We start from the raw sequence: 23,086 nt of genomic DNA on the forward strand, positions 1-23,086 counted from the left end.
TTCTGTCATCATTTATTCATCCTCATGCCATTCAAAACCAAAGAAGATATTTTGAGAAATGTCTCAGTGGTTTTGTGTCCATATAATAGAAGTTAATAGGATCCAATGTTGTTTGGTTACCAGCATTCATCAAAATATTTTGTTAGTCATACAGGATGGAGTGACATGAGGGTGAGTAAATAAAATCTTTGGGGTGAACTATCCCATTAAGTGAGATCTTAACATAATCTGTTGTATGATAAGACCTTTGACAACACAGTATATCCTGTGGCCACATTTCACAGAGATACTTCGGCACAACACAATTTATTTTGTATTTTATATTTTATTGGGTTTATTTACAAACACCAACATGCATAGAGCTGATTCACAGGGAACTGGAAAACTCAGGAGATGGTACAGTACAGATTATGTTTAAATGTAATACCAGCGATGGGCAATACCACACAGAGCTATGCAACTCATAACCACACGAAAGTATGCTCACACACAACAAGAGATAGATAGAGAGACAGACAAGAGGAACAGACAGAAAGCAGATCATTTGATATAATAAACCACAAAGAATAAATGCACTATATACTGTATAACAACTTTCTTTCTCCTGGTTTCTTTCTCCAAAAAGGTAATGCAAAGTAGAACTCACAACTGTAAATCCACATCGTCACATGACAATGCTCAATAATAATAATTACGACAAGCTCTCAATCTAAAATCCTATATTTATTTATACTTACAGATGTAGTCAATAACCTTTCCTTCCTTTTTTACTGTCTTTATATTACTGTTTAATTGCAAAATGGTTATGATTAAGCGTAACCTCCTTGTTTCAAATGTAAATACTGAGTCTGTCAAGCTTGAAAATATGACAAAAAGCTTTCAGATCACCCACTTATGAATCTGTCATGTTGATGACAGACATACACATTTTTTTATGTTTTGTGTGCATTTTATTGTAATGCTACATAAGTGAAATCACTGTAGTCTCTAGGTTGGATTACAGTAGGTTAATAAGATTATGGAAAATGCATTGCCAGCATGTGAATGTGTATACTACTTTGAATACATTTCAGTGGAAGTAAAAGTCATCTGCTTTGCGCATATCTTGTGATTTTGCCAAATGGTTAACTTGAAAAAATTGCCAACTCGAAACATGACTAAGCTGTACACGTTTATTAATAACATATCAGCTACCAAATAATAATAATCATAGCAGTTAAATAGCCTACAGTAAGTTAACAAAAACTCCTTTCTCATGCATGATTGCAGTTTGCCCTGTGAGGTACGACTATGACAGCCTATATTAGAAATCTCTCTTGCCGCCACGAACACACTCTTGAACATATAATTAAGACTATTGATCTTACATTTTAAAACAGGTACATTAGGATTCAGGCAATTACCTTACAACCAGTTCTGTCACACATGTTCTAAAATGCCACTTACACTATACAGCAATGTACCAAATGCCCCTTGATGTAGCTTGATAAATGGCATAGATTAAGTGAAAACATGAGATTTAGATTAAACTTTCATACATTAAACATATAGTGCTGTGAATGCTAAGTTGTATTTATGAGGTTACTGCTATTGTAGCACTCTGCTTTTCGGCTATTGGCTGCAATAGAGCAGAAGGTTCCTCAGATATGTGATGTAGGGGATAAAGCTGTTTTCTAAAGTGTTTCATGCAGTCTGACACACTTTTTTCTGCTCTCTTGATACAGCTGTTCAACTAGTCAATGAGTGTATAATACAGCAGCCTAGTAGGCATACTCCTCTTTTGCGTTCAATTGAGTTTCTCAATGTTTGTGTCAAGATACTGTTAAAGTCAGGAGTGTGACACAAGTATTCATATTACACGTGATTGTGAAAAACAGTGTATTAAGGTCAAACTCAAATGATCTTTTCTACTACACTTCTGGGCCATAGTGTGAAAATTTTGAGTGAATGTACCCATGCATGCTCACAAATGTAAAGGCAGGTTGTATGGATGATTAACTACAATTTCTAGACACATTCATACACATTCATGCAGGTTCAGTATGTAAACCTCTGATTCAAAGTGTTTGACCAACTGATAATATCCATTCGAAAGGAAACTCATTAATGGTATCAATCATATACAGTATAGTTTCTCCAGCAACAAGCCTCATAAATATTACAGTACATATTATGCATAGTCATCACTATCAAGCTCATGGTGATACAGATCTTACACATTAGCATCACACTGTAAGAAAAGTAAAATGATCTACACACTACAACTCTAATATACTTGACTATTACCATTGAAAATTACAGCAATTATAACAATGAAATTATAATGCTATGCCAATGTGATATTTCAAAAGAGAAAGACTTTTTTCTTTTTTAGGCATCTTTAGACAACATCAACACTTCATCTTTCTTGGTCTGTAAATTTTTTCTATTTTGTCAAAAGTTTCCTTTTTTTGATTGGCCAGCTCATTATATTTAACAAAACCAAACAATTTACTATAAATCAAATTAAACAAATTTTAGTAAATCTTGTAGTCACTAATACCGCCCTAAAAGCCAAAATATGGGCTTATGGTATGATAGAAAAATGGGTTTCAACACAGTTTTTGCCGAACCAAAAAGCTCCGTAAGAATATTGGTTATGTATTAGACTTTAGGTAATGAAATGTAATATAATTTAGTGAATAGATGTATTTTGACAACTATGTGCTGAGCGTTTTAAATGTAGCTTTTTGTTATGGCAGGCTGACACCTAATAATAAATACAATATGATGGTTTTATTATTAATTTAATTACATTAACTTCTTGTTTATCTGTCTATCTATCTTTGTAAAGTCTATGGTAAATATACAGTATAAGGATATATTTATCATTTATACAGTAATTTATAATGTCTGTATATCACAGAAAATAGTTAGACATCACAAACCAGGCAACAAGGCTTATAGATAAACGGATAAACACAAAACACTGCAACTAATTACTACATACACGGTATCTTTTTCCATATTCATTAGTCTATATCCCTTGATATTCACACACACATACAAGCAGAAATAAGGATAAGTCACATCACAAGTGAAGCATAACCAATGGGAACAAGGCCCTCTTTGTCACCTTGCAGACACTTTATCCAGTCATGGTCCACGCCTCCTAACAGAACAAGCTCCTCCCCTTTCCTGAAGCTCAGCTCTCCCCCGGTGCCTGTGTAGTCACACAGAGTTCTGACCACCCTGACAAATCACAAATCAACCGGTTAGTACATCAGCATTTGAGTTTTGAAACATAAAGGACAAATAGCACAAACAAACAAACATAACAATGAAACATTTATTGGAAACTTTACCTCAGGGGCATCGGCTGATCTCTGGTTTCCTTGCTTGATTCATTTTCATATTTTTCTATATCTGTGTTCCTGTGCAGCTCACTTTTCTCAGACGGTGAATCCTTGCCAAGATTCACTATGCGGGTAAGGACGGATACCCCAGGTGAAAGCCACTGAGATGGCCGCCTGTGTTTGAAAATCAGTATGAAGTATCCAGAAAGGACACTACAAATACACATTTGACACAAAACACTTCTACAACACACAAAAGTATAATCCAACCTGCTTGTTGGTGGGTTGTTGGGGCTCTTTGAAGCTCCAAAAAGCCTTCCCAAGTTCCAGGGAACAGCCGTTTCATGATCCCACAAGGAAAGATCTTCTCTTGGTTGCTGTCTGTTTTCAACTGGACTTTTCCGATGCAGTAGGAAGCCTGTCTTTTGGTCATCCAATGGACCTTTAACATCTTCTGAGGAGCTGGACGAGGCCAAACCAAAGTTTTGCCCCAAACGTTCCCCCAAACGCATTACTGCCCCCCAGCTCTGCTGAAGAGCCTGGCCTGCCTGCTGGGAAAGACTCGCACCACTGCCACCGCTTGCAAGAATCCCTGACACGTCATTCCCCTTCAACCACGATAACGGCGAACTGGCTTCTTCTTTGGTGGCACCCAAAAATGGATTCCGACAGGTTGATTCTTCGAACATGTCAAGAGCATGACTAGACAGGCTTGGGAGGCCTGTGTTGAGATTCAAGCTACTGTGGTCTTGCTTTAATACGCGTCCAAGATGATGGTCGCTGCCTTGGAAAAGCCCCTTTGGGGACAAGTAGAAGCTGAAGTTTTCATTTGGCGGACTACGTATATTGGAGCTGTGACTGGCTGGAGTGAGAGTCGGGGAGGCGGGGTCAAGGTGGTGATGCTGAAACAGCAGATCGAGGTTGAAGGTTAGAAGAGAGAGAGGCTGTAGAAGAATAAGAAGCTCTTCGAAAAGAGGCTTGCAGGAAGTGAGTGATAGGCGCATGAAGGACATAGGGCGATAAAACGTCTTCAACACATCTGCAGGAGAGAGAATGACAGATATTATTGACAGAAAATAGTCTAAGCTGATTCCTAGTGAGCACACAAACTGATAAAAATGCCCAAAAAGATTCTGTCATTATTTACTCACTCTCTTGCCATTTTAAACCTGTGACTTTCATCTGCAAAACACAAAAGAAGATTTTAAAGAATGTGGGTAACCAACAACTGTTGGTCCCCATTGACTTGTATAGACACAAAATCATGTTTTTTGGTACCAACATTCTTCAAAATATCTTCTGTGTTTTTCAGACGAAATAAAGCCATAGAGGTTTGAAATGTCAAGAGGGTGAGTAAATTATGACAGAATTTTCATTTTGGGGTGAAGTTGGATAAAAGCTTCTGTCTGATGCATAAATGTAAATGTAGACCGGATCACAATGGAACCAAAGGACATGGCGATACCTACCACAGCAAGAATGCAGATGTGAAAGCCAGTAATCCAGGAGCTTGTTACTGTGTGACAGGGTTAAAGAACAGGAAAAGATTAAAATCACTTTGTCAACAACATCATTACTTTAGGCAGGGGCATCATGCACCTATTTTTTTTAAGGGGGCACAGTGTGCACAACACACAGAAACATGTCCTGTACGTACAAATACATACATTTAAAGCAATGTTATTGAGAACATCTCTTAAGCGTATTCAAAACATCGCACAAACCATCTGATTGTAAAAAAATTATATACATTTTAAGGTAAAGTCTTGTGTATTTTGAGAACAAATATCTGGTATGCAATTTTGTGCTAGTAGTAAAAGAGTTATTGTTTGCATACAAATGAACATAGAGCACAAAAGTAAAAGCAAAAAAATGAATCAATTAGATACCCTTTCTTAAACTACCTTTAATACAAATCTATTGTCGATTATAAAATTCCTTCTATTATGAAACAAAAATATATAATGCAATATATTACATAATGAAAAGTGTCAACTCTTTATGTATTATTTAATATATTATTTTAACTAATATATCACTCTATGTATTGATTTTTTAAATTATTGATAGTTAATTTAGAGGAAAATATATTTTCTTTAAGAGTATTGTCAGTCTTTGCACCATGAAATTGAAGTGTTGATACTGTAACATAAAAGTTATTCACTTTAAACGATGCTACCTGCATGCCAACTGCCAAGAGGTGTGTTTGACTGTGCAGACTAAACCAACGAGCCATTTAAAAGCATACGAGGCAGCATGTTCTCACAGTAGTTTCTGACATACACGGATCGGTTTGGGCAGCGCCGCTTTAAGTCAAAAACCCATTTCATGGGTCCAGATCTTGCACCAGCGTTTGGTCGTGGGGTCTAAATGAAAGTGGGTGACAAATGCTTTGCCTAAACGACGGCGCATACTAGCGTAGAACGAGTCTGAAAATCTTGTTATGGTATCGGAAATGCGGGTGTTTCCGTGAGCCGAGCTCCTGATCGCGCGCAGACGCTAATTAGCATCATTAGCCAGCGCTGTTGCTTCTGTAGCCGGATTGATAAATGTTAAGCTCCTGTACGTGATCAAAACGGTGAAAATGTCAAAAAGATGATGAGGGTGCAGCACATAACTGATACAGTTTCTTTCTATAGAATCGCGCAACTGATTAATAGATGCCTAACTCGTCATTTGGACGTTGCATGCAAAACTGACTGTTCAAAAATCTGAGGGGGCACGTGCCGCCTCTGTTTAAATGGGCATGCCGCCTCTGACTTTAGGTAAAATGAGGAAGGCTGTGGCTTACTTGAGAAGACCAAACAGGAAGGCGTTGAACCTGTGTCTGCTGTGCTTTAGCTGGGGAAACCCTGCTACTTTAGCCTGAAGGTTGTGTAAAGCCTGTGTGCTTGGGCCTAGACAACCACCATAAAAAGACATTTTAATGTGTTACAGAAAACCTCAGATGAATATGGGAAGCAGAAAATTGAGGGAGAAACTGAAGAATGTTGCAAGACGGGAATCATGACACAGATGGATGAGTCAATACTGCAGGGATTTAGAGATCCAGGAAAGAAAAATATAAAAAAAACATGGGGGTGGATAGAGAAAGGGGAGCAAAGCAGTAAGAAACAATGAAATGAAACACCTCATACCTGTCATTAAAGTGATACATCACTCAAAAATAAAAAAATGAATCATATCATCATGTGTTGTTTTAAACCTATGACTTTCTTTCATTTAACACAATAGGTAGAATGCTCGTAGTATCATCAGTCACCATTTACTTTCATTGCATTCCTTTTCATCTTTTCATACAGTGGCAGTGAATGGTGACTGATGCTTTTAGTCAATACACTCTTGAAAAAAGGTGCTTAAAAGGTTCTTCACAGTGATGCCATAGAACTATTTTGGGTTCCACAAAGAACCATTCAGTTAAAGGTTCTTTAAAGAATCATCTCTTTCATAACTTTTTATAATCTGAAGAACTTTTTTTTCGCCACAGAGATCCTTTTGTGAAACAGAAAGGCTCTTCGGATGTTAAAGGTTCTTTATGGAACCAATTAGACAAAGGTTCTTCTATTGCATCAAGAACAACCACACAATCACACAAGTGATCTGGCAAGGCAAACAGCTGTTTTTAACACAAAAGGTCAAATCACATGGTGTATATGGGCCATAGGTGTAGGAAATAAAATTTGACATGATCAGGTAAGGTAATTGTTTTACTTCTGCCAGTTATGGAGGTCCACGTGTCTTTTACCTGGTTTGGTGGAGGCCTGAACCAATGCCCACGGTGAATTCGGCCTTCTGCCTGCAATAAGGTCACTCTGATGGGGCTTGAGTCCGTCACAGAGCAGACTGCGCAGGGCTGGGCAAAGGCACTGCAGGACCAGCCGACCCAGAGAGGGATTTACAGTGCTGTCTCCAGAGAGAGCCTGTAAACAAAGGTCAAGAAAGGGCGATGGAGGATAGACAAGAGATAGAAAATGTGCAAAGCAATGGAAAAAAGAATACAAGACAGAAAAAAACAATATATATAGTTTAAAAAAATGAATAAAGTAGAGTGAAAGCAAAAATAGGAGATAGAGGTGAAAACAGAAAAGGTGCATGAAGTTAGGCAAATAAGTTATTGACAAAGCTCATGTTTACAATATGAACTTTGAAGTACCTTATCTACTGTGTGAAACTGGAGAAAGAAAAAAGATATAAGCCAAGTGTATGAACGTGGCATGGAGAAAGACAGAAGGACAAAATAGGCACTGTTTACTTATTCTTGAATTGTTCATTAATTCTCTTTAAGGATGTGTTTAATGGGAATGTTCATAGTATGAGAGAGGTGTCAATGGTTTGTTCCAGTCTTTATGACAAATCTAGTCTTTAGGACTGATTGTCATTTCACAAGTAAAGAAGCCTAATCTGTTCTGACAGACCAGTCTGATGTGTATTTATTGCTAGCTACAGTACGTGGTGATGAAAGCATTAACACGATTGCAATAGACTTTCTATTAAAACAAATAAGACAAAACTGGACACTCTCCTCATAATGTTACAAGTTCCCACATAATAAAAAACTACTAATATTAGGGATGTGGTTTGAAACAAAAGTCTTTAACAAAAGATTTTTGCTATTGGTCTGAACAAAACGGATGGCAAGTTTGAAAGCAAACACAGGCAAAGAACCAACCTTCTGCACATGGGTCCTAGATGAATTGAACTGAGCCAAAATGGCCTCCACTGCCAAACTGACTGAACTGACAAGAGCTGTACGACATAAACACAAAAATAACAGTATTGTTTTACAATTATGAATTACAGCTACATATCAATCTGATAATAAAACAGGTATGTGATATTTTACTTCTCTTTTCTTGCAGGCACGCAGAAGACAGCCCTTCAGTTCTCACTGAGGGCCTTGTGTCATCTCCCATCCAGGCCGCGTTTTTCTGCTCAGAGCCAGCAAATGAGAAGCTGCGAACAGCTGCGGGGATTGGGGATAAAAGGGTGGAGTCAGAAACTCGATAAACTGATGATAATGTATTACCGTTCATGTTTTTGCGCTATCCAATGCAGACAGTAGCAACAGTAGTAGTCTATAGACTGATATCTGATACAGATATTAATGAATAAATTATGAAAGATATTTATTCATTTTAGAACATGAGTCAATTTCGATCGGTACAGTTGGATTTGCCACATGCATGAAAACAATGGTAAGTGAAGAACAAAACATGCCAAGCAGCATTAAAAAGAAACATCAAACCCTGTTAAAACAGAAATCTTGTAATGCCATAAACACAAAGTGAAAAAAGAAAAGGTAAGTAAGGGAAATACATATTTCATCTACATAACTTAAAAAAGAACACAAGCAAACAAACAGGAACATTAACAGTTCGACTGTGACAGTAAAAAAATAACATGAAATAAATCGTATCATCACTACAAAGACATGTCTAATGTCTTCATGCAACATTCAACAAATTCCACTCTGTCAGTGCCGCAATATCCGCAGCCAACAAAATCTCTGAATGGAGACCAACAAACAAACATGTTGCTGTATTATCAAAGAGAGTGGAGGAAGATGGAGAAGAGAGCGAGATGAGACTGAACGAATGCACTGATCTCTTACTCAAAGTATGTGGTGGAGGAGTCTGCTGAGAGTGAAGTATGGGGACTGATGGCTCCCTCAGAGTGGCTTGAACAGGAGGGGTGTACAGGTAGGGGTAATAAAGGGGAGCGGCAAGGGCGGGAAGGGTGTGACTTCGAGGAAAGAGGGGTGAACAGAGATGGGCAACATCTGTGCCAGGAATGGGAGGTCCGGATCGGAGGGGAGGAGAGATTGCCCCGACGGGGGACAGCCGTGGAGGTTCACCTTTATGCAGGGGGCAGTTTTTGGGATGGTATAGATAGTAGGCAGGAAAAGATAAAACGTCCTGCTTGTTTTGTGTTGTCGTTTCATTGCTGTTGTGATCGGAACATGAGTAAACTGGCTCGGAGGGCACATCAAACTGAGAGTCTTTGTAATTGTTGTTGTTTGCGTGACTCTGATTTTTGAGGTTTCGCATTGTTATGTAGCTTTGCATGTCAATGTTCTTATATGGAGTTATGTCGCCCTCTGTGAGTGTGTTAATGTTGGTGGTTGGTGGTTCAGTGTCAGTGAAAAGCTTCAGGGTGTTTCTTGTGTATTTTTCAATGTAATAAAGTGAATCTTCGTTTTTCATTGTATCCAGTTCACTGTTATACGCAGAATAAAAGTTGGTTTTCTTGTTGTCTGAATCATGCTCATATAGGTATAAAGAATCTATAAAGATATTTTCATGGTTGCATTCATGGTACAAAGAATCAATGTTAGCATTGGGATCATTTACATGGTTATATAAGAAAAATGCATAGTTATCTGAATCAGTCCAGTAAAGGGAATCAGTATAGTCAATATATTTTCTACTAGGGTCAAAGGTGGAATTTATGCATGATGGTTTTGATGTGTTCAAGGAATCCCCCCTTGGGGGCATGTCATGATCTCTGTTAGAGTCAGTGTGGTAATAATGTGAGGCTTGTGACAAGGGAGCGGAGTGCAGGTAATAAGGTGAGGTCAGGGAGTAAGATGTGGACAGAGACAGGGGAGGTGAGGACACTTTAACAGGAGAGAGTGTGCAAAAGAGTTTATGTGTAAGGGAGAGAAGAATTGCAAATGGTGAAGATTCAGAATGGAAAGGGTGGGTGAAATGACAAAACAGCAAACAGTGAGGAAAGAGAGAGAACAAGAGAGAATGGAGAAAATGTTAGTGTCATTTTGAAGAAGAAAGAATGCATTTATGTAAACATGAAGCCAAAACAGATGACAGAGAGTTTCTTCAAACATTCAATATTCTGTACATATAGAGAGTAGTTTCTGAGTCTTAACTAAACAAACATGAACCAGGATTCAAAATTAACACCACACCTGCCAGTGATATATGAAAAAAAGGGTTAATTCACCCAACAATCAAGGTTCTTTCATCATTCAGTCATCTCAAACCTGTATGACTTTCTTTTGAAGAACACAAAAAGAAGATATTTTGAAGAACGTTGGTAAACAAACAACACTGGCCTCCATCGACTTCCATTGTATGGACACAAAACCAGTCCTTTCTCAAAATATCTTCTTTTGTGCTCCACAAAAAAAGCATCATATACAGGTTTTGAACAACATGATGGAAAATAAAATATGACAGAATTTTCATTTTTGGGTCAACTATTCCAAAGATAATTCCAAAGATAATCACCAACAAAGTCAACAAAGTTGTTCAACTTGTCCCGTAATGTCATGTACTGTATTTGTTCTTCACAAGTATCAATTAACTTATTTTTCACTGGCATTTGTCACTTGGTAACTGTTTATTTTGGACCCTGATAAGAACGCTGCACAGCACAACACAACAACTGTAAAAAAATATGAATAATTGTAATTCTCCAAAGATGCATTCATTTAGAAAAATGATAAAACCACATTAACCTCTGATAACATGCAGAGTCCTGTCTGCCACACCCTTTTTTCTTTTCTTTACTGATTTTTAATAGAGCATTCTTTGAAAAAATCTATTTTTATGACACTTAATGGTGTGTGACTCTAACAGCACTGTGTCTGTTCCCCAGACTTTCATCTGCATGCGGGAGAGCACTCCATAACCAGAATATTACTGTAGAGGCTGTACTAGGATCACATTTCACCTGCTATGGAAGAACTCTCCAAACACAAGATACTGTCAGAGGCAATATACTGAAAAGGTACTGTATAACCCAACTTTGCATATACCTCTAGATCAGTAGCGAACCCTCAGAGCCCTCTAGGCCCTCTGTGATGACCCCAACTATCGTAAAAAATTATATTTAAAAACTTCAAAATATTATTTTCAATAATTACGTCGGGGGCCTTCGATTAGTATACTGCTGACAGTACAATAGTAAATCAATGAGAGATTAATTTTGGGTGACAGTAAAACTGACCAATCATATCATCTTTCTAAATGGGCGGGCTTAGTTTTTTGCTAACTTTAAGCCATCTGGGGGGTTGTTCGCAAAGCAGTCTCTTAAAATGGAAAAAGCACCAGAAGTTGGTTTGCCAAACGCCATAAAACTTCAAAAGAAGAAGAAATGCGGAAAACGTCATTCAAAACAGCATGTGGATTAACTTTGTTATCAAGTCTCGGAAAAAAAGCTGATAAACATTGTTGAATTAAAACAACAGGAGGAAGACTATGCTATCAAATAATTTGATCATCAAATTGTAAGTTATTTATGATTTATTAGGCCGCCGTGCCTCAATTCATTCTGGTTGCTGATGTGCACAGTTGTTTATGTTGCTTAGCTTTATTTGAAACGAGTGATTTTGACTGTGGATATTCTTAAATTTAACATATTGTGTATATTTGCTGTTATTCTGCATAACAGTGACATTTTATCAGATAAATGGTAAATTTACTATGGTCAGTTCCATATGTTTAGTTCACTGTACCAGTTTAATATTAAGATTGATTATAATCATAGTTTATTCGCTGGTGAATCTCTGTTTACTGTCTGCTAGTGCAGTGGTTCTCAACCTTTTTTGAGTACTGGACGCCATCATATCTCAAACCATCCTCATGGTCCCCCAACCCCGGCGCTCACACCCCATCCCATTTTCTTTCCCCAGCACAACAACATATTTCCACTAAATTAGGAAAATAAAAAGATTAGTAAAGTCAAAAAACTCATATTTGTTAATCAATAAATGTAAACCTAACTTAAAATTACACGTGATCATTTAATGGTTTTCAGTTGCATTAACATTACACAATAATCACAATTACGTCGCCAAAACATTCTATTTCAGTATCTCCAACAGTATAAACACACATTACTGCAGTTTATTCTTTTGACGTTAATTTGTCAACAAGGACTTACAACAACTATTACTGATCAGTTACCATTATAAGTAACCATTATATAATGTTTAATATGTGTACAGGTGTCGGAAACAGCTGAGTGATCTAACAAAGATTGCTGTTTGCACATGCACACTTTCACACACTAGAAGGCCTCCGTTACACTTCTGAGTTCTGATCGATCCGCGTGTTGAACTGATGAGGTGAAACTGATGACATTACTGTTTATTACTAAGAGCTTAAGCTCATGAATATGGTAAAGCATGGTGCTTCAATGAAAACAGGCTTCTTCGACATTATACGGCGGAGGGCAGAACCACCTGGCACATGATATCAAAGTACTGCAAGAGCAATTCAAAGCAAACAGAGCAGTCGACTCTCTCTCTGTGATGTCTTACGCCGACCACTCTGAATGACGCCGCATGGCGGGTATGATCGGTTGATTTTTATCTGCGTCTGGTGGGTGTTAATTTCTAAACCCTGAATGCAAGATAACAACAACTCAAAACATTTTTAAAGGGTTCTGCGGACCCCCTGCAATTACGCCACGGACCACTACCCCCGGTTGAGAAACACTGTGCTAGTTTAGTCACCAGTTTTCTTTGTTGAGAGCACTCTCATGAGGTGTCGCTTTTTAAACTGGTATTGTGTAAGTTAGTCTATGTTGGTTTTATGATCAGACCGGGAGGCATGTGTCTGTCATGTAGTTCATTATTCCGCTGAAGAGCACATACATGCGGCACGCCTATCATAATGCATTTGTATTGCGTGTTATTTTGGTGATAACTCTCTTGCTGTGCTGTTCGGCATGTTGCGTTTCAAGTCTGGAGTAGCATTGTAAATGTATCATGTGGTAAGTGTGATGGTATAATGATGTATTCGCACTTCTATAGGAAAGCACAGTAAGTTAAAATACCTTACTGTACTGTGGTAAGTGTGTGTGTTGGGGGGAGGGCAGAGGGCCAAGGCTCAAACATAACTGTTCACTACTGCTCTAGTTTATTAGGATTTACTCATGTTTTTCATTTCCTTTACCTTACTTGTGCTGGTGACTCTTAAATGAAGTCAGTCTGACTCAACTTTCTTGGGTCTCTGGGGCTGTTTTTTGAACTATTACTGGTTAAAAGGCCTAAATCATGCATTTACTACCCACTTAAAGGCATAATGCATGATCACTGGATATCTGACAGCTAAAACAAACACAGTTAAGCAACTTCAAAGTAGTAAAATATACGCATACTAATATCTGTGTATAAGAAAAGTGATTATATTGCCAATGAATGTAATATTATAGCTTTATAATGTGTTAATCTTGTTAAAAATGGGGCTCCGTCGAATATACATTTGCTGCTCGATTTGCAGGCACATTAGAGGCCATAAATATCTGATGTCAAAAGTGAAGTAACCTGATCTAGGCAAATTACCATTGGACAGATACAGAAACAGTACAGAAAGGAGCAGTGCAAAGCAGCTTCAGGAAAGAGATGCAGATAAAATTCTTTAGATGGTGATATCATTTGTTTTTCATGAAATGCCACTTTCAGCTTCAGCAGAAAAAAACAGTAGATGAGAAAGATGTATAGAACAAGATAAAGGTAAACAAGGAACAGACGAGAAAAAGAGAAAAAATGGAAATCGCCTGCTGAGGGGATGAATAAATGAAAAGCTTTATGACATTACGAGAAGCAACACAACACCACAAGCCTACTGGATTTCTGAAGTTCTGGTGTGACTATTTGGTTGAACTACAATGTGGATGAACTCTGTAAACATTTTAATACAGAAACAAAATGTAACATTTGCAACTTTACCTGTTGTCCTGGATTCCAATGTCCACGCTCCATCTGCCATTCCTCTAACTTCCATCTTCTCCCCATCTTCCAGCTTTTTAGGTTGATCCTCTTTATATCTTTCACCACAAATAGTCCTAAGACTGCCTTCACTAACTGAACATCCAATTTGTTGGAAAACTTTGGGTTCTGCTGGACAGTTGTCTTGTATATTCAGGTGGCACATTTCCCTGAAGAGGGACAATGAGGCGGGAGTGGGTGGCGGCTGGAGAAAAGAGGCTTGTGCTTGGGAAGTATATTCCCAGCCATCCCCTTCAATCTTTTCTCTCCTCCATTTGAGGTTGTAAAGAAAATCAGGGTCTGGGGTCACTACACTTGGATCAGGTTCTGGTAGGACAGGGGCCGGCAGGGAACTCTGTTTGCTTCTATTGCGTAGTTCTTTAAAGGTTGTGACCTTAGAGCCTGAAGTTGTTTTATGTACCATGCCATCATCTGACACTTTTCGCATCTCAAGGGGTGGCGACTCTGTATCTGGGGTAAAGGCTATCAGCCAGTCAAATCTATCCGGACGAGAGGCATTGGCAGGTAGAGTGGATGACTTGAAAGAAGGAAGTTCAGATGAATTAGAGGCTAATGCTGGACAAGGTGGCAAAGGTCGCGGAGGTGGAGGAGGAGGGGTGTCAGAAATGATTGAAGTATATTCAAAACTTCCAAAGCTAACATCTGGAATGTCTGTATTGCTAAGACCGGTACTGTAATAAGGGTTGGGTGATAAGGTGACATTGTGTCCAAAGCTACAACCACAGCCATGATTACAGTTTCCACCATTTCTCTTACGATGTCTTGCCATTTCCGTGAAAGATGTTGTTCTGTTTATGTCTTTCTGTTCTTCTGTCAAAACCTCCTTTTCACTGATCACATCTAATTCACACTTCACACTTGAGGACTTGTCTTTCCCGAATCTAGTTCCCTCTCTCAATCTGGAATCCAGATCCTCATTCACACTATCTTCCTTTTGTGGCGTGTTTACTCTAGATTCTCCCATTTGAGACATCTCAGATATCGACTCTTTCTCATTCTCCAAAACCACATCTACACAAACACCCAACTCTGGACTAAGTTTAAGCAATTCAGCTTGGGTAAGGCCTGCCAGTGCAAGTAACTTTCGGATTTCAACATCCAGTGCATGAAAAGATGGAGGGGGTGGGACTGATGGCAGCGGTGGGATAACTGTGGTCAAGGCAGGTGGAGGTGGCAGTGGAGGAGGTCTCGAAGTTGGAGGTGGAAGGGAGTGGGGAGTCTTTTCTCTTTCAAGCTCAGCAAGCCTCTGTGCCTCCAGACGAGCCTTATGGCGTCTTCTGGGAGGAGGAATAGGTGGTGATGGGGAGGTGAGAGTGGAGGAGTCTGTATTTAGAGTAAAATAGGGCACCGGTTGTGATGGAGGAGGAGGAAGGGCGGGTGGTTTCAAGGTTGAGGGTGAAGAGGATAGTGTAGGCAATGTAGGAGCAGACACGGCTGTGGAGAAAGCAGTAGTTTCTTCGGTGGATGAGACAGAAAAGACATGTCCGCTGATGTTTTCGTATTTGTGTGATTCTGGTTGGGCACTTGCATGCCTTTTTGGGGGCCTGGGAGGGGGAAGAAGATCCTGTGGCGATGGAGACAGAGAATCAGTGACAGGGGTTTCATCAAGGTCAGATGGGGCTGTCAGATCCACCCCTGCATCAGAAAATTCTTGGGAATCACATGATTTGTTGCTTTTATACAACTTCCATGAAATGTCAATATTGCCCATTTCATCCAAAACTCTGGGGATATCCACATTATTGAAGTCCAATCCTTCTTCCTGAAGTTTCAAGAGATAAGCCAGTTTTACTTCTTTGTTGACCCTCTGAAGCTTCTGTTGGTGATCCAGCCTATCTCTGACAATCAGCTCATTGTCCAGTTCCCAATGTGCCAACCTAACAATTCGGTAGAATAGATCCACTTTGCCCAACTCTTCCATGGAGTCCAAAAAATTAAGAAGATTGACTTTAATACAAGTTCCTTTTTCTCCCTTCCTGTCCATGTAGTCAGAACAGGGAGAGGGTGGAGCTGAGGGATAGCCTTCATCAATAGAGCAAGGAGAAATTGGTGGTCTTGTCGAAGGGTTGTGATCCATTGGTAAGACGCTGGACTCAAAAGAAGGGCAATGGGTGGCAGGGGAATGAGAAGACTGATAGTGCTCAGGGTCCTCTTGGTCCTGTGATGACAGTGAAAATGTATCAGGGCAGTCGCACTCCAGATCTGAGCAACTGCTAATGGATGTGGAAGAAGATGAAGTTGAAGATGTAAGAGAGAAATCCAGCATGGAGTCTGGGCAATTGCCACAAGAAGGAACAAGAGTATCATCATCTTCGTCATCATCATCATCATTACTACCATTACCATTCACATCAACATTGCCATTCACATTTACACCGTCGTCACCGTTCTTGAGGTGATCTGCATCTTTTTCATCCATATTACCATTTACTTCATCTTTCTCCTCCACTGGCACAACACGAGGTTGCTTTACTTCTAGCTTGCACTCATCTTCTTTGACATCTTGTTTTAAAACTGCCAATTTATCATTGTGAGGAGGTGGATGTGGTGGGAGCTTCATTTGTTGTCTGATGTTTACAGTGTTATTGTTGTTATGGTTGTGATTAAAAAGGCTGTTGCTATCCTGAGGTGAATGGCCATCACAACACAAACAAGGTAGGATGGGCTCGTTGCAGTTTGGATCCACAGCTGGGGCAAGGTTTAATACAGTGCGGCCACTTTTTGGTTTTGAGATTGCTGGTATTGCGTGAGCACCAATCTTTTGTGGCCGCACCAGTTTAGGCTGAACTACCGGGGCTCGTGCACCTTGACTGGGGCCCTTTAACCTGGAAGACTCAGGTGGCCCCCGAGTGACACGATGAGGTGATGCTGTGTTCATGTTTTTGTCCTCCCTCTTGGTCCCATGGCTTGGTTTTGCCTCTATGCGCCTATTGTCAAATCTGCGGGAACGCGGGGGCACGGATGGACGAGATGAGGGGTGCATTGTGGGATTTTTATGTGCCGAGTATTTTTTGGTTGTTTGACTAAAAAGACTGTAAATATATGGACATCTTGGATCCTATTAGTACCTGAAATATCAAGAGACATCTGTCAATAATAAGACATTATTCAGGAACACAAAATTAAAGCTATTTAGGAGGTGGGCAAAAAATGTTGCTATCTGATAAATATCCATAGATAATAGTGACCTGTTACTTTTGCACTGTCAAAAAGGATGTGTTGAATAATAACACATTATGAGTAATATTGGGTTGATTTCGTGTGAAAATAAATAACACAAAGTTGAGTTAAAAGTAACAAAGTGTGTTGTCCTTAACTAGGCAGAGATAAGTATGTCAGCTTGATTCCACAATGCTGCAATACACATCGGCCTACACACAGTATTTTATAATGATATACAATATACCAGAATACTGTACAATACAATATACTGTAGCCTACCGTATTTGATCACATTAGGCTAAATATCATATTAATATCATAAAAGTACTTTATATGCCTATTGTTTAAACGACAGAAATGCTAGTAAATATTGCCAACTGGTTTAAAAGTTATTTATTGCCTACTGAAATTAGATAAACATGTCTCTATCGTTTCATTATTTATACAGTAATAGTTTGCATTTACATAAAAATGCTCGAACTTATTGCAGCGAGTGCCTTATTTTGGGCCTATATAAAGAAACGTAACAACCAAGTGTTTTCGCAAAATGTAGACGAACATATTAAAAAAATTCACTGTAGGTAAAAATCTGATTCTCAAAAATATGTGTCATATGGACCAGAAAATCGTAGTAATGGTTAATGCTGAGTTCTCCGCTTTATACACCCCGCGGGCAACGCACTGCTCGCATCTTATGTCCTTGGATACAGAGGATGTAAATCTAGGCCTAGTCTGCGCTTTAATCAATAAACAAGGTTTGATTTAATGACCTCTAAATATCTTATTGTTAGAAATCGTACATTACTAGTCTGTATATATACAGTCAGTGTTGGCTAATGTTAAATATTAACGGGGCGAACGAAAATGATTTCCAACGGCACATCTGATGAGACATTAGTTCAACCGCACTGCCGTGTCATATCTTCCGCAGTCTTTGATAGCATTAAAAACAGCCGGACACTAAAATTGTAGTACTAATTTACAAACGTATCGTTTTGTGATTTAGATTTGATGCGGCCAAAATAACTGATACAGCAGAAAATCCGACAACAACACAAAGGTAATAACGAAATTGTACCTCATTTTCGGGAGGAAAGAAAATACACCTTCCTGCTCATGATTTTTATTCCAGCGCACAAACCATGTCTTCCAAATTATAACACAGCGTTATTCTTTTTCCTCTATCGCTCTGTCATGTAGCCCTCCCTTCCCCTCTCTCATCCCATCCATATGACCACACCCCTCAGCAGCATCCTTCCGTCTTCTCTCTCGTTTTATCGCTTGCCGAAATCCAGAACCAGTTATGGTTCGGTTGTTTAATACTTTCCATTTTCATCACTAGTTGAATCCACTGCAAAAGTAATAATTTGATTTTTTTTTCATTACTTACGTGATATTCATAAACCAGCTTTTGTATTTAAAACAGTAAAAAATTGTACAACTATTCTAAACATCATGGGTTCTGTTGCTTCATCTTTCTCTTGATGTGTTTGTATTCTACATCTGCCATGTAGACGTTTGACAGTAATAAATAAATAAATAACCAGATGAATAAAAAAACATATAAAGCTCGTATCACATTGAGATGGCCCTTTCTATATGGTCCATATAGAAAGGCCCCTTTCTTACCTCAATTTCCTCCATGGCCTCCACACACCTTTCTTTCCTCATAAAACCTTTTCTCTTACACAAAAACTGTAAAAACAACTAAACACATAACTACATGAAAAATGTTTGATCAAGTTCTTTATTAAAAGCACAATGCTGCCTTTTTGTTGTAAGGTTTACAGTGGTGATGAGAACATTGATTACTGGACCAGTGAGACAGACAAGATGTTAAATTGTGGTTATGTTCCTGTACAGTCTGTATTATGTACAAAGGTTTCAGAAAAGCAAGATAATAGACTTTTTTTTAGATTGCATAACATACAAACCAATCATATAACACAACTGACACTGCATGCACAGATTATATGCTATAGTAAATCTTTCATACAGTTTTCAAATTAAGAGTATATAAACCCTTGTGAATATATTTAAAGTGAAGATTAAAATCTACCGTTTCCATATTTAGTGAACAACTAAAATAAATCACATAGCATTGAACTGACCCAAATATGTGTGACTGAAACTCCAAAATATTTATCTCAGGATCCCTTTCTATAGTCCTTCCAGTTCACAGATTAACACGTCATTTGTTCCTCTTATATATTTTCTTGGCAAAATTAAGAAAAACAGCATGAGGCAGATTTTTGGCATGAAGCTGGATGAGTTTTTGAAGGCGCTGGTAGCTCTCCTCCTCATGTTGATGGTACCGGATAGGCATTTCCAGCGTATCATACAGAGCCTTGACCCTTTCAACACTTTCTGCATCACTTCGCCCATAACATGCCTGAGAGGAAAGATTATTTAAATCAAATAATAATGAACCCTACCATATTACCAGTGTTTTCAGAGATTTCATTGCTGGGAGGTGTAGGAGGTTGTCCCACCCTTTCTCACCTCTAGTTCTAGCCTCTGCTCAGGGGTCATGATGCCCAGTGCTTTCACCACCAACCAGCTGCATTTGTTGTCCTGGATATCTGTGCCGATCTTTCCAGTTACTGCAGGGTCACCATAGCAATCTAGGTAGTCATCCTATTAATGACATTAAGTTTCAATAACCGTATTACAGCCATGAAATGGAAAAGTCAGTATATCTGAAACTACAAATGTCGCTTTGAATTCATACCTGTATCTGAAAGAACTCTCCCATCTCAAGCAAAATTGTTTTAGCATTATTGTGTTCAGTCTCATTCTCAATTCCTGCCTGTAATAAAAAAATAGAATTCTTTAGAGAAACATACACAAACACACATATGCAAAACACAAACACATCACAAGCTCACCATGTACATGGCTGCAGCAACAGGGAGGTAAAAGGAGTAGAATGCTGTCTTATATTTCACAATGGCTTTGTACCTGTGGCAAACACACTGTAAACTAGTCAACGATAGTCAATTGGCAAATAATATTTTTTGGACTTTTGGACACTCCTAGTCTACAGAGAACCACATTCTTTTCTTATTCCAGTTCGATTCGCCTTATGCACACACTTATCTTCTCACCTCTCCATGGTGAAGCGGTCAAGGTCGATTTTGTGTGGCGGTGCAGTCATTAGATCTAAGGTTTGACCCAACTCTGTCAGAAAAGAAGTCTTGAAAGAGGAAGATGCATGTTTAAGACAGTGTCTATTAAACAAAATGCAGCTAACATCTTACGGGGAGAAGAATGTTGTTTCATACATTTGTATGGTTATTAAATCAGTGTGCAATAAATTTAAATGTCTACAAATTATATTGAAGTAAATGATGAACTGTGTGTGTGTTACCTCAGTAAAAAGCTCCAGCAGGTGAATGTAGTAGCGTTGTCCTCTACAATGTCTGCGAAGAAGGCGATAGATCGCCCCCTCCAGAAGAAAAGCATCATTAATGGCATCCAGACCAATACCCTTCTGATATAAACAGATCAGAGAATAGCACAGAAATGAAATACTTTGCAAAAAGATAACTTTTTATCATTTCCTCCCCTTTGTGTCACTCAAACAACATTGGCCCCCATTGACTTCTATTGTATGTAAACAAAATCACTGAGACATTTCTCCAAATATCTTGCTTTGTGTTCCACAGAAGAGATACCTTTTGAATTACATGAGGGTGAATAAATTAAAGAATTTTTATTTTTGGTTAAACTATCTCTTTAAGGGGACAAAATGCAACATTGTATTTTACAATGGGAAATACAAAAAAATATTATTTCCTTAAAGCATTAAACAAAACTGATTAGAAGATGACATACAGTCAATATGAACAAATGTTTATCAATATACACTCAATTTTCACCACCAGTTTACCAATATACACTGCAATTTTCACCACCATTAACATTGATATCAAAACAAGCACAAGTCAATCACCTTCTTATACCAACAAGGCTTTCCCCTTCGTGTCACAGATGCATCCATGATGTCATCAGCCACCAAGAAAAATGCCTGAAGCTGCGGAGGAAACAAAAAAGGGTAGGATGTAATTTACATTCTCAGATTTCAATTGCTGTAGCACTACTCCTCAGTGGCAGACAACTATGAAGCAATTAAAAGATTATATAAGGTCCCATCTTTACACACCAGTTCAATGCACCATCCAACCAAAAGTGCACGGTGAATTTCATCAAGTGACAGCTCGGACGGCGGCACCAGCTCGCGTAAAGAGCCAATCACAGATAAGCCTCGGTTCCTCTTGCCTCCGGGAGCATTGTACCGAAGCACCTAGAGAAAAAAATACCTTAAAAATACCTTAGAACAGCAAACAATAGAAACTAACAATCCAAAGCAGATTCATTGACATTTTTTGTGGTGAAACCGTATGTCTCCTTTCCAAATAAACTGTGTGTTATGTTTCTGCACTGACTCACTATATGCAGACGTTTGATCGCTTTAATCATCCTATGTTTTTATAACCATGTTATGTGATGTGCTTTAAGAAGAATGCTGTTAACCATAGTGGAGCTTTTCTCTGTTTTAGTCATTATCCATTTCTCCACTCAAAAAGAAAGGTTTTCCGCACCTCTTTGAGTCTGTTGAGGGCATCAGACAGAGCTGGATCAGTGAAATCTTGCTCTGTAAGTTCAGATATGAGATTGTCAAACTCCCTGTCAAAGAGTTGGGAATCAGACATCATCTTCCCCTGCTGATGGACACTGTTACTGTTTCTGCTGTCACCCTGAAGTGAGGAAGCACACAAAATAACAGATGTGCCATATGCCAGATCAAATAGACCCAGATATGTTTATTTGGTCACATTATAAGAGATACTATCAATTCTTAAAGAGTGTTGGAAACTCTCTTTTGCACTGAATGCATCCGTTGGCTCTATGTAAACAAGACGTCAGATTTACTTGGTGATTCTCGAAGCAAGATTACAGCATTACATTATTATTTAGTAACCCACGCAATGGGCTTCTAGTACAGTTAGTTAGTAGTAACTTAACAGTACATCGCTGGCTATCATCAATGACAGCCTTACTAAGCAGTCGTAATGCGTACTGTCTGAAGAACAGATGGTAACTTATAAATTAAATATAAACAGTTTCATGCAAACCGCTAACTTGGATATTTCTTAGGCGCGATGCAAACAAACGCAGTCTAAGGCAAAATTAGCTAGCTTAGCTAAGAAACTAGTGTAAGCTGTCATTCAAATTAGTGTTATCTGAGATAAACTGGTCCGTATTGTTTTATTGCGATGTCTATTTTGACTTACCATTCCCAACCTGTCCATGTCTTGTCACACAGGCATATCTGTGTGCTTTTATTTCACCTGTCATACGAAAATGTCAAGACGGCCCATTAAACAGAAGGCGTATCGCATAGTGTAGTTTCTCAGTTCATTCACTGCCGTTGCCAGTGAGATATATAAACTTCAACGACCGAAATGCATTGCGCATGATCTGTTTCGACGTCTACGCAAGAGCTCATATGACATCTCGGACGCCCATTGGTTACAGCCATCGAACGAGGATGGGCTCTAGGAAATTCAACCAATCGAAAGAGAAATTTTCTGAGCCGATGGTGGAGTCAATGTCAGTGGAGTCAATGTCAGTGGACCTATCATACTTTACAAAGCATAGACATTCAAAGACTGGATTATGTTGTTTTAATTTATATTATATGCTCGCTGTAATAAATTATACACCTAAACTTATAATTCCCATAGTGTCATGTGGGTATTTAAATTCTATTTGATTTATACTTTGGGGACCGCTGTCACAACAAAAATGTGAATTTCTATTATTTTGG

General features: G+C 38.7%; 2 protein-coding genes across 7 annotated transcripts; both read right to left on the minus strand.

The window, feature by feature from the left end:
* Positions 1–292: 292 nt before the first annotated feature.
* Positions 293–18,526, minus strand: rusc1 (RUN and SH3 domain containing 1). Of its 5 annotated transcripts, none has more exons than XM_057340126.1 (11): positions 18,332–18,520; positions 14,032–17,159; positions 8,177–8,298; positions 8,005–8,088; positions 7,489–7,506; positions 7,081–7,255; positions 6,127–6,232; positions 4,805–4,851; positions 3,606–4,374; positions 3,345–3,509; positions 293–3,231 (listed from the first exon to the last, which is right to left on the minus strand). In XM_057340126.1, exons 2-11 carry the CDS (start codon positions 17,072–17,074, stop codon positions 3,066–3,068), a joined length of 4,695 nt encoding a protein of 1,564 aa, XP_057196109.1. In that variant the 5' UTR covers positions 17,075–17,159; positions 18,332–18,520; the 3' UTR covers positions 293–3,065. The 5 variants fall into 5 exon arrangements, with proteins under 5 accessions (XP_057196109.1, XP_057196110.1, XP_057196111.1 ...); XM_057340127.1 differs by having other exon boundaries at positions 8,005–8,081; positions 8,179–8,298; positions 18,332–18,519; XM_057340128.1 differs by lacking the exon at positions 7,489–7,506 and having other exon boundaries at positions 18,332–18,519.
* A 456-nt stretch (positions 18,527–18,982) lies between these two features.
* Positions 18,983–22,664, minus strand: fdps (farnesyl diphosphate synthase (farnesyl pyrophosphate synthetase, dimethylallyltranstransferase, geranyltranstransferase)). 2 transcript variants are annotated; one of them, XM_057340201.1, is made up of 10 exons: positions 22,551–22,664; positions 21,858–22,013; positions 21,419–21,559; positions 21,209–21,289; positions 20,624–20,746; positions 20,361–20,449; positions 20,142–20,214; positions 19,985–20,062; positions 19,756–19,890; positions 18,983–19,645 (listed from the first exon to the last, which is right to left on the minus strand). In XM_057340201.1, exons 1-10 carry the CDS (start codon positions 22,566–22,568, stop codon positions 19,445–19,447), a joined length of 1,095 nt encoding a protein of 364 aa, XP_057196184.1. In that variant the 5' UTR covers positions 22,569–22,664; the 3' UTR covers positions 18,983–19,444. The 2 variants fall into 2 exon arrangements, with proteins under 2 accessions (XP_057196184.1, XP_057196185.1); XM_057340202.1 differs by having other exon boundaries at positions 21,858–21,910; positions 22,551–22,629.
* Positions 22,665–23,086: the final 422 nt, after the last annotated feature.

The sequence above is a fragment of the Triplophysa rosa genome, linkage group LG8 (assembly GCF_024868665.1).
Source record: "Triplophysa rosa linkage group LG8, Trosa_1v2, whole genome shotgun sequence".
NCBI classification, from domain to species: domain Eukaryota; kingdom Metazoa; phylum Chordata; class Actinopteri; order Cypriniformes; family Nemacheilidae; genus Triplophysa; species Triplophysa rosa.

Excerpts from the sequence above, each read along its gene's own strand:
- rusc1 (XM_057340126.1), bottom strand. The coding sequence starts at position 17,074 with ATGCACCCCTCATCTCGTCCATCCGTGCCCCCGCGTTCCCGCAGATTT. Across the intron at positions 8,299-14,031 it reads ATTGGAATCCAGGACAACAG|CTGTTCGCAGCTTCTCATTT; the intron begins GTAAAGTTGCAA and ends CAATCCCCGCAG. Across the intron at positions 3,232-3,344 it reads GATCAGCCGATGCCCCTGAG|GGTGGTCAGAACTCTGTGTG; the intron begins GTAAAGTTTCCA and ends GTGATTTGTCAG.
- fdps (XM_057340201.1), bottom strand. Across the intron at positions 20,450-20,623 it reads TGCTGGAGCTTTTTACTGAG|ACTTCTTTTCTGACAGAGTT; the intron begins GTAACACACACA and ends TCCTCTTTCAAG. Across the intron at positions 19,891-19,984 it reads GAGAGTTCTTTCAGATACAG|GATGACTACCTAGATTGCTA; the intron begins GTATGAATTCAA and ends TGTCATTAATAG.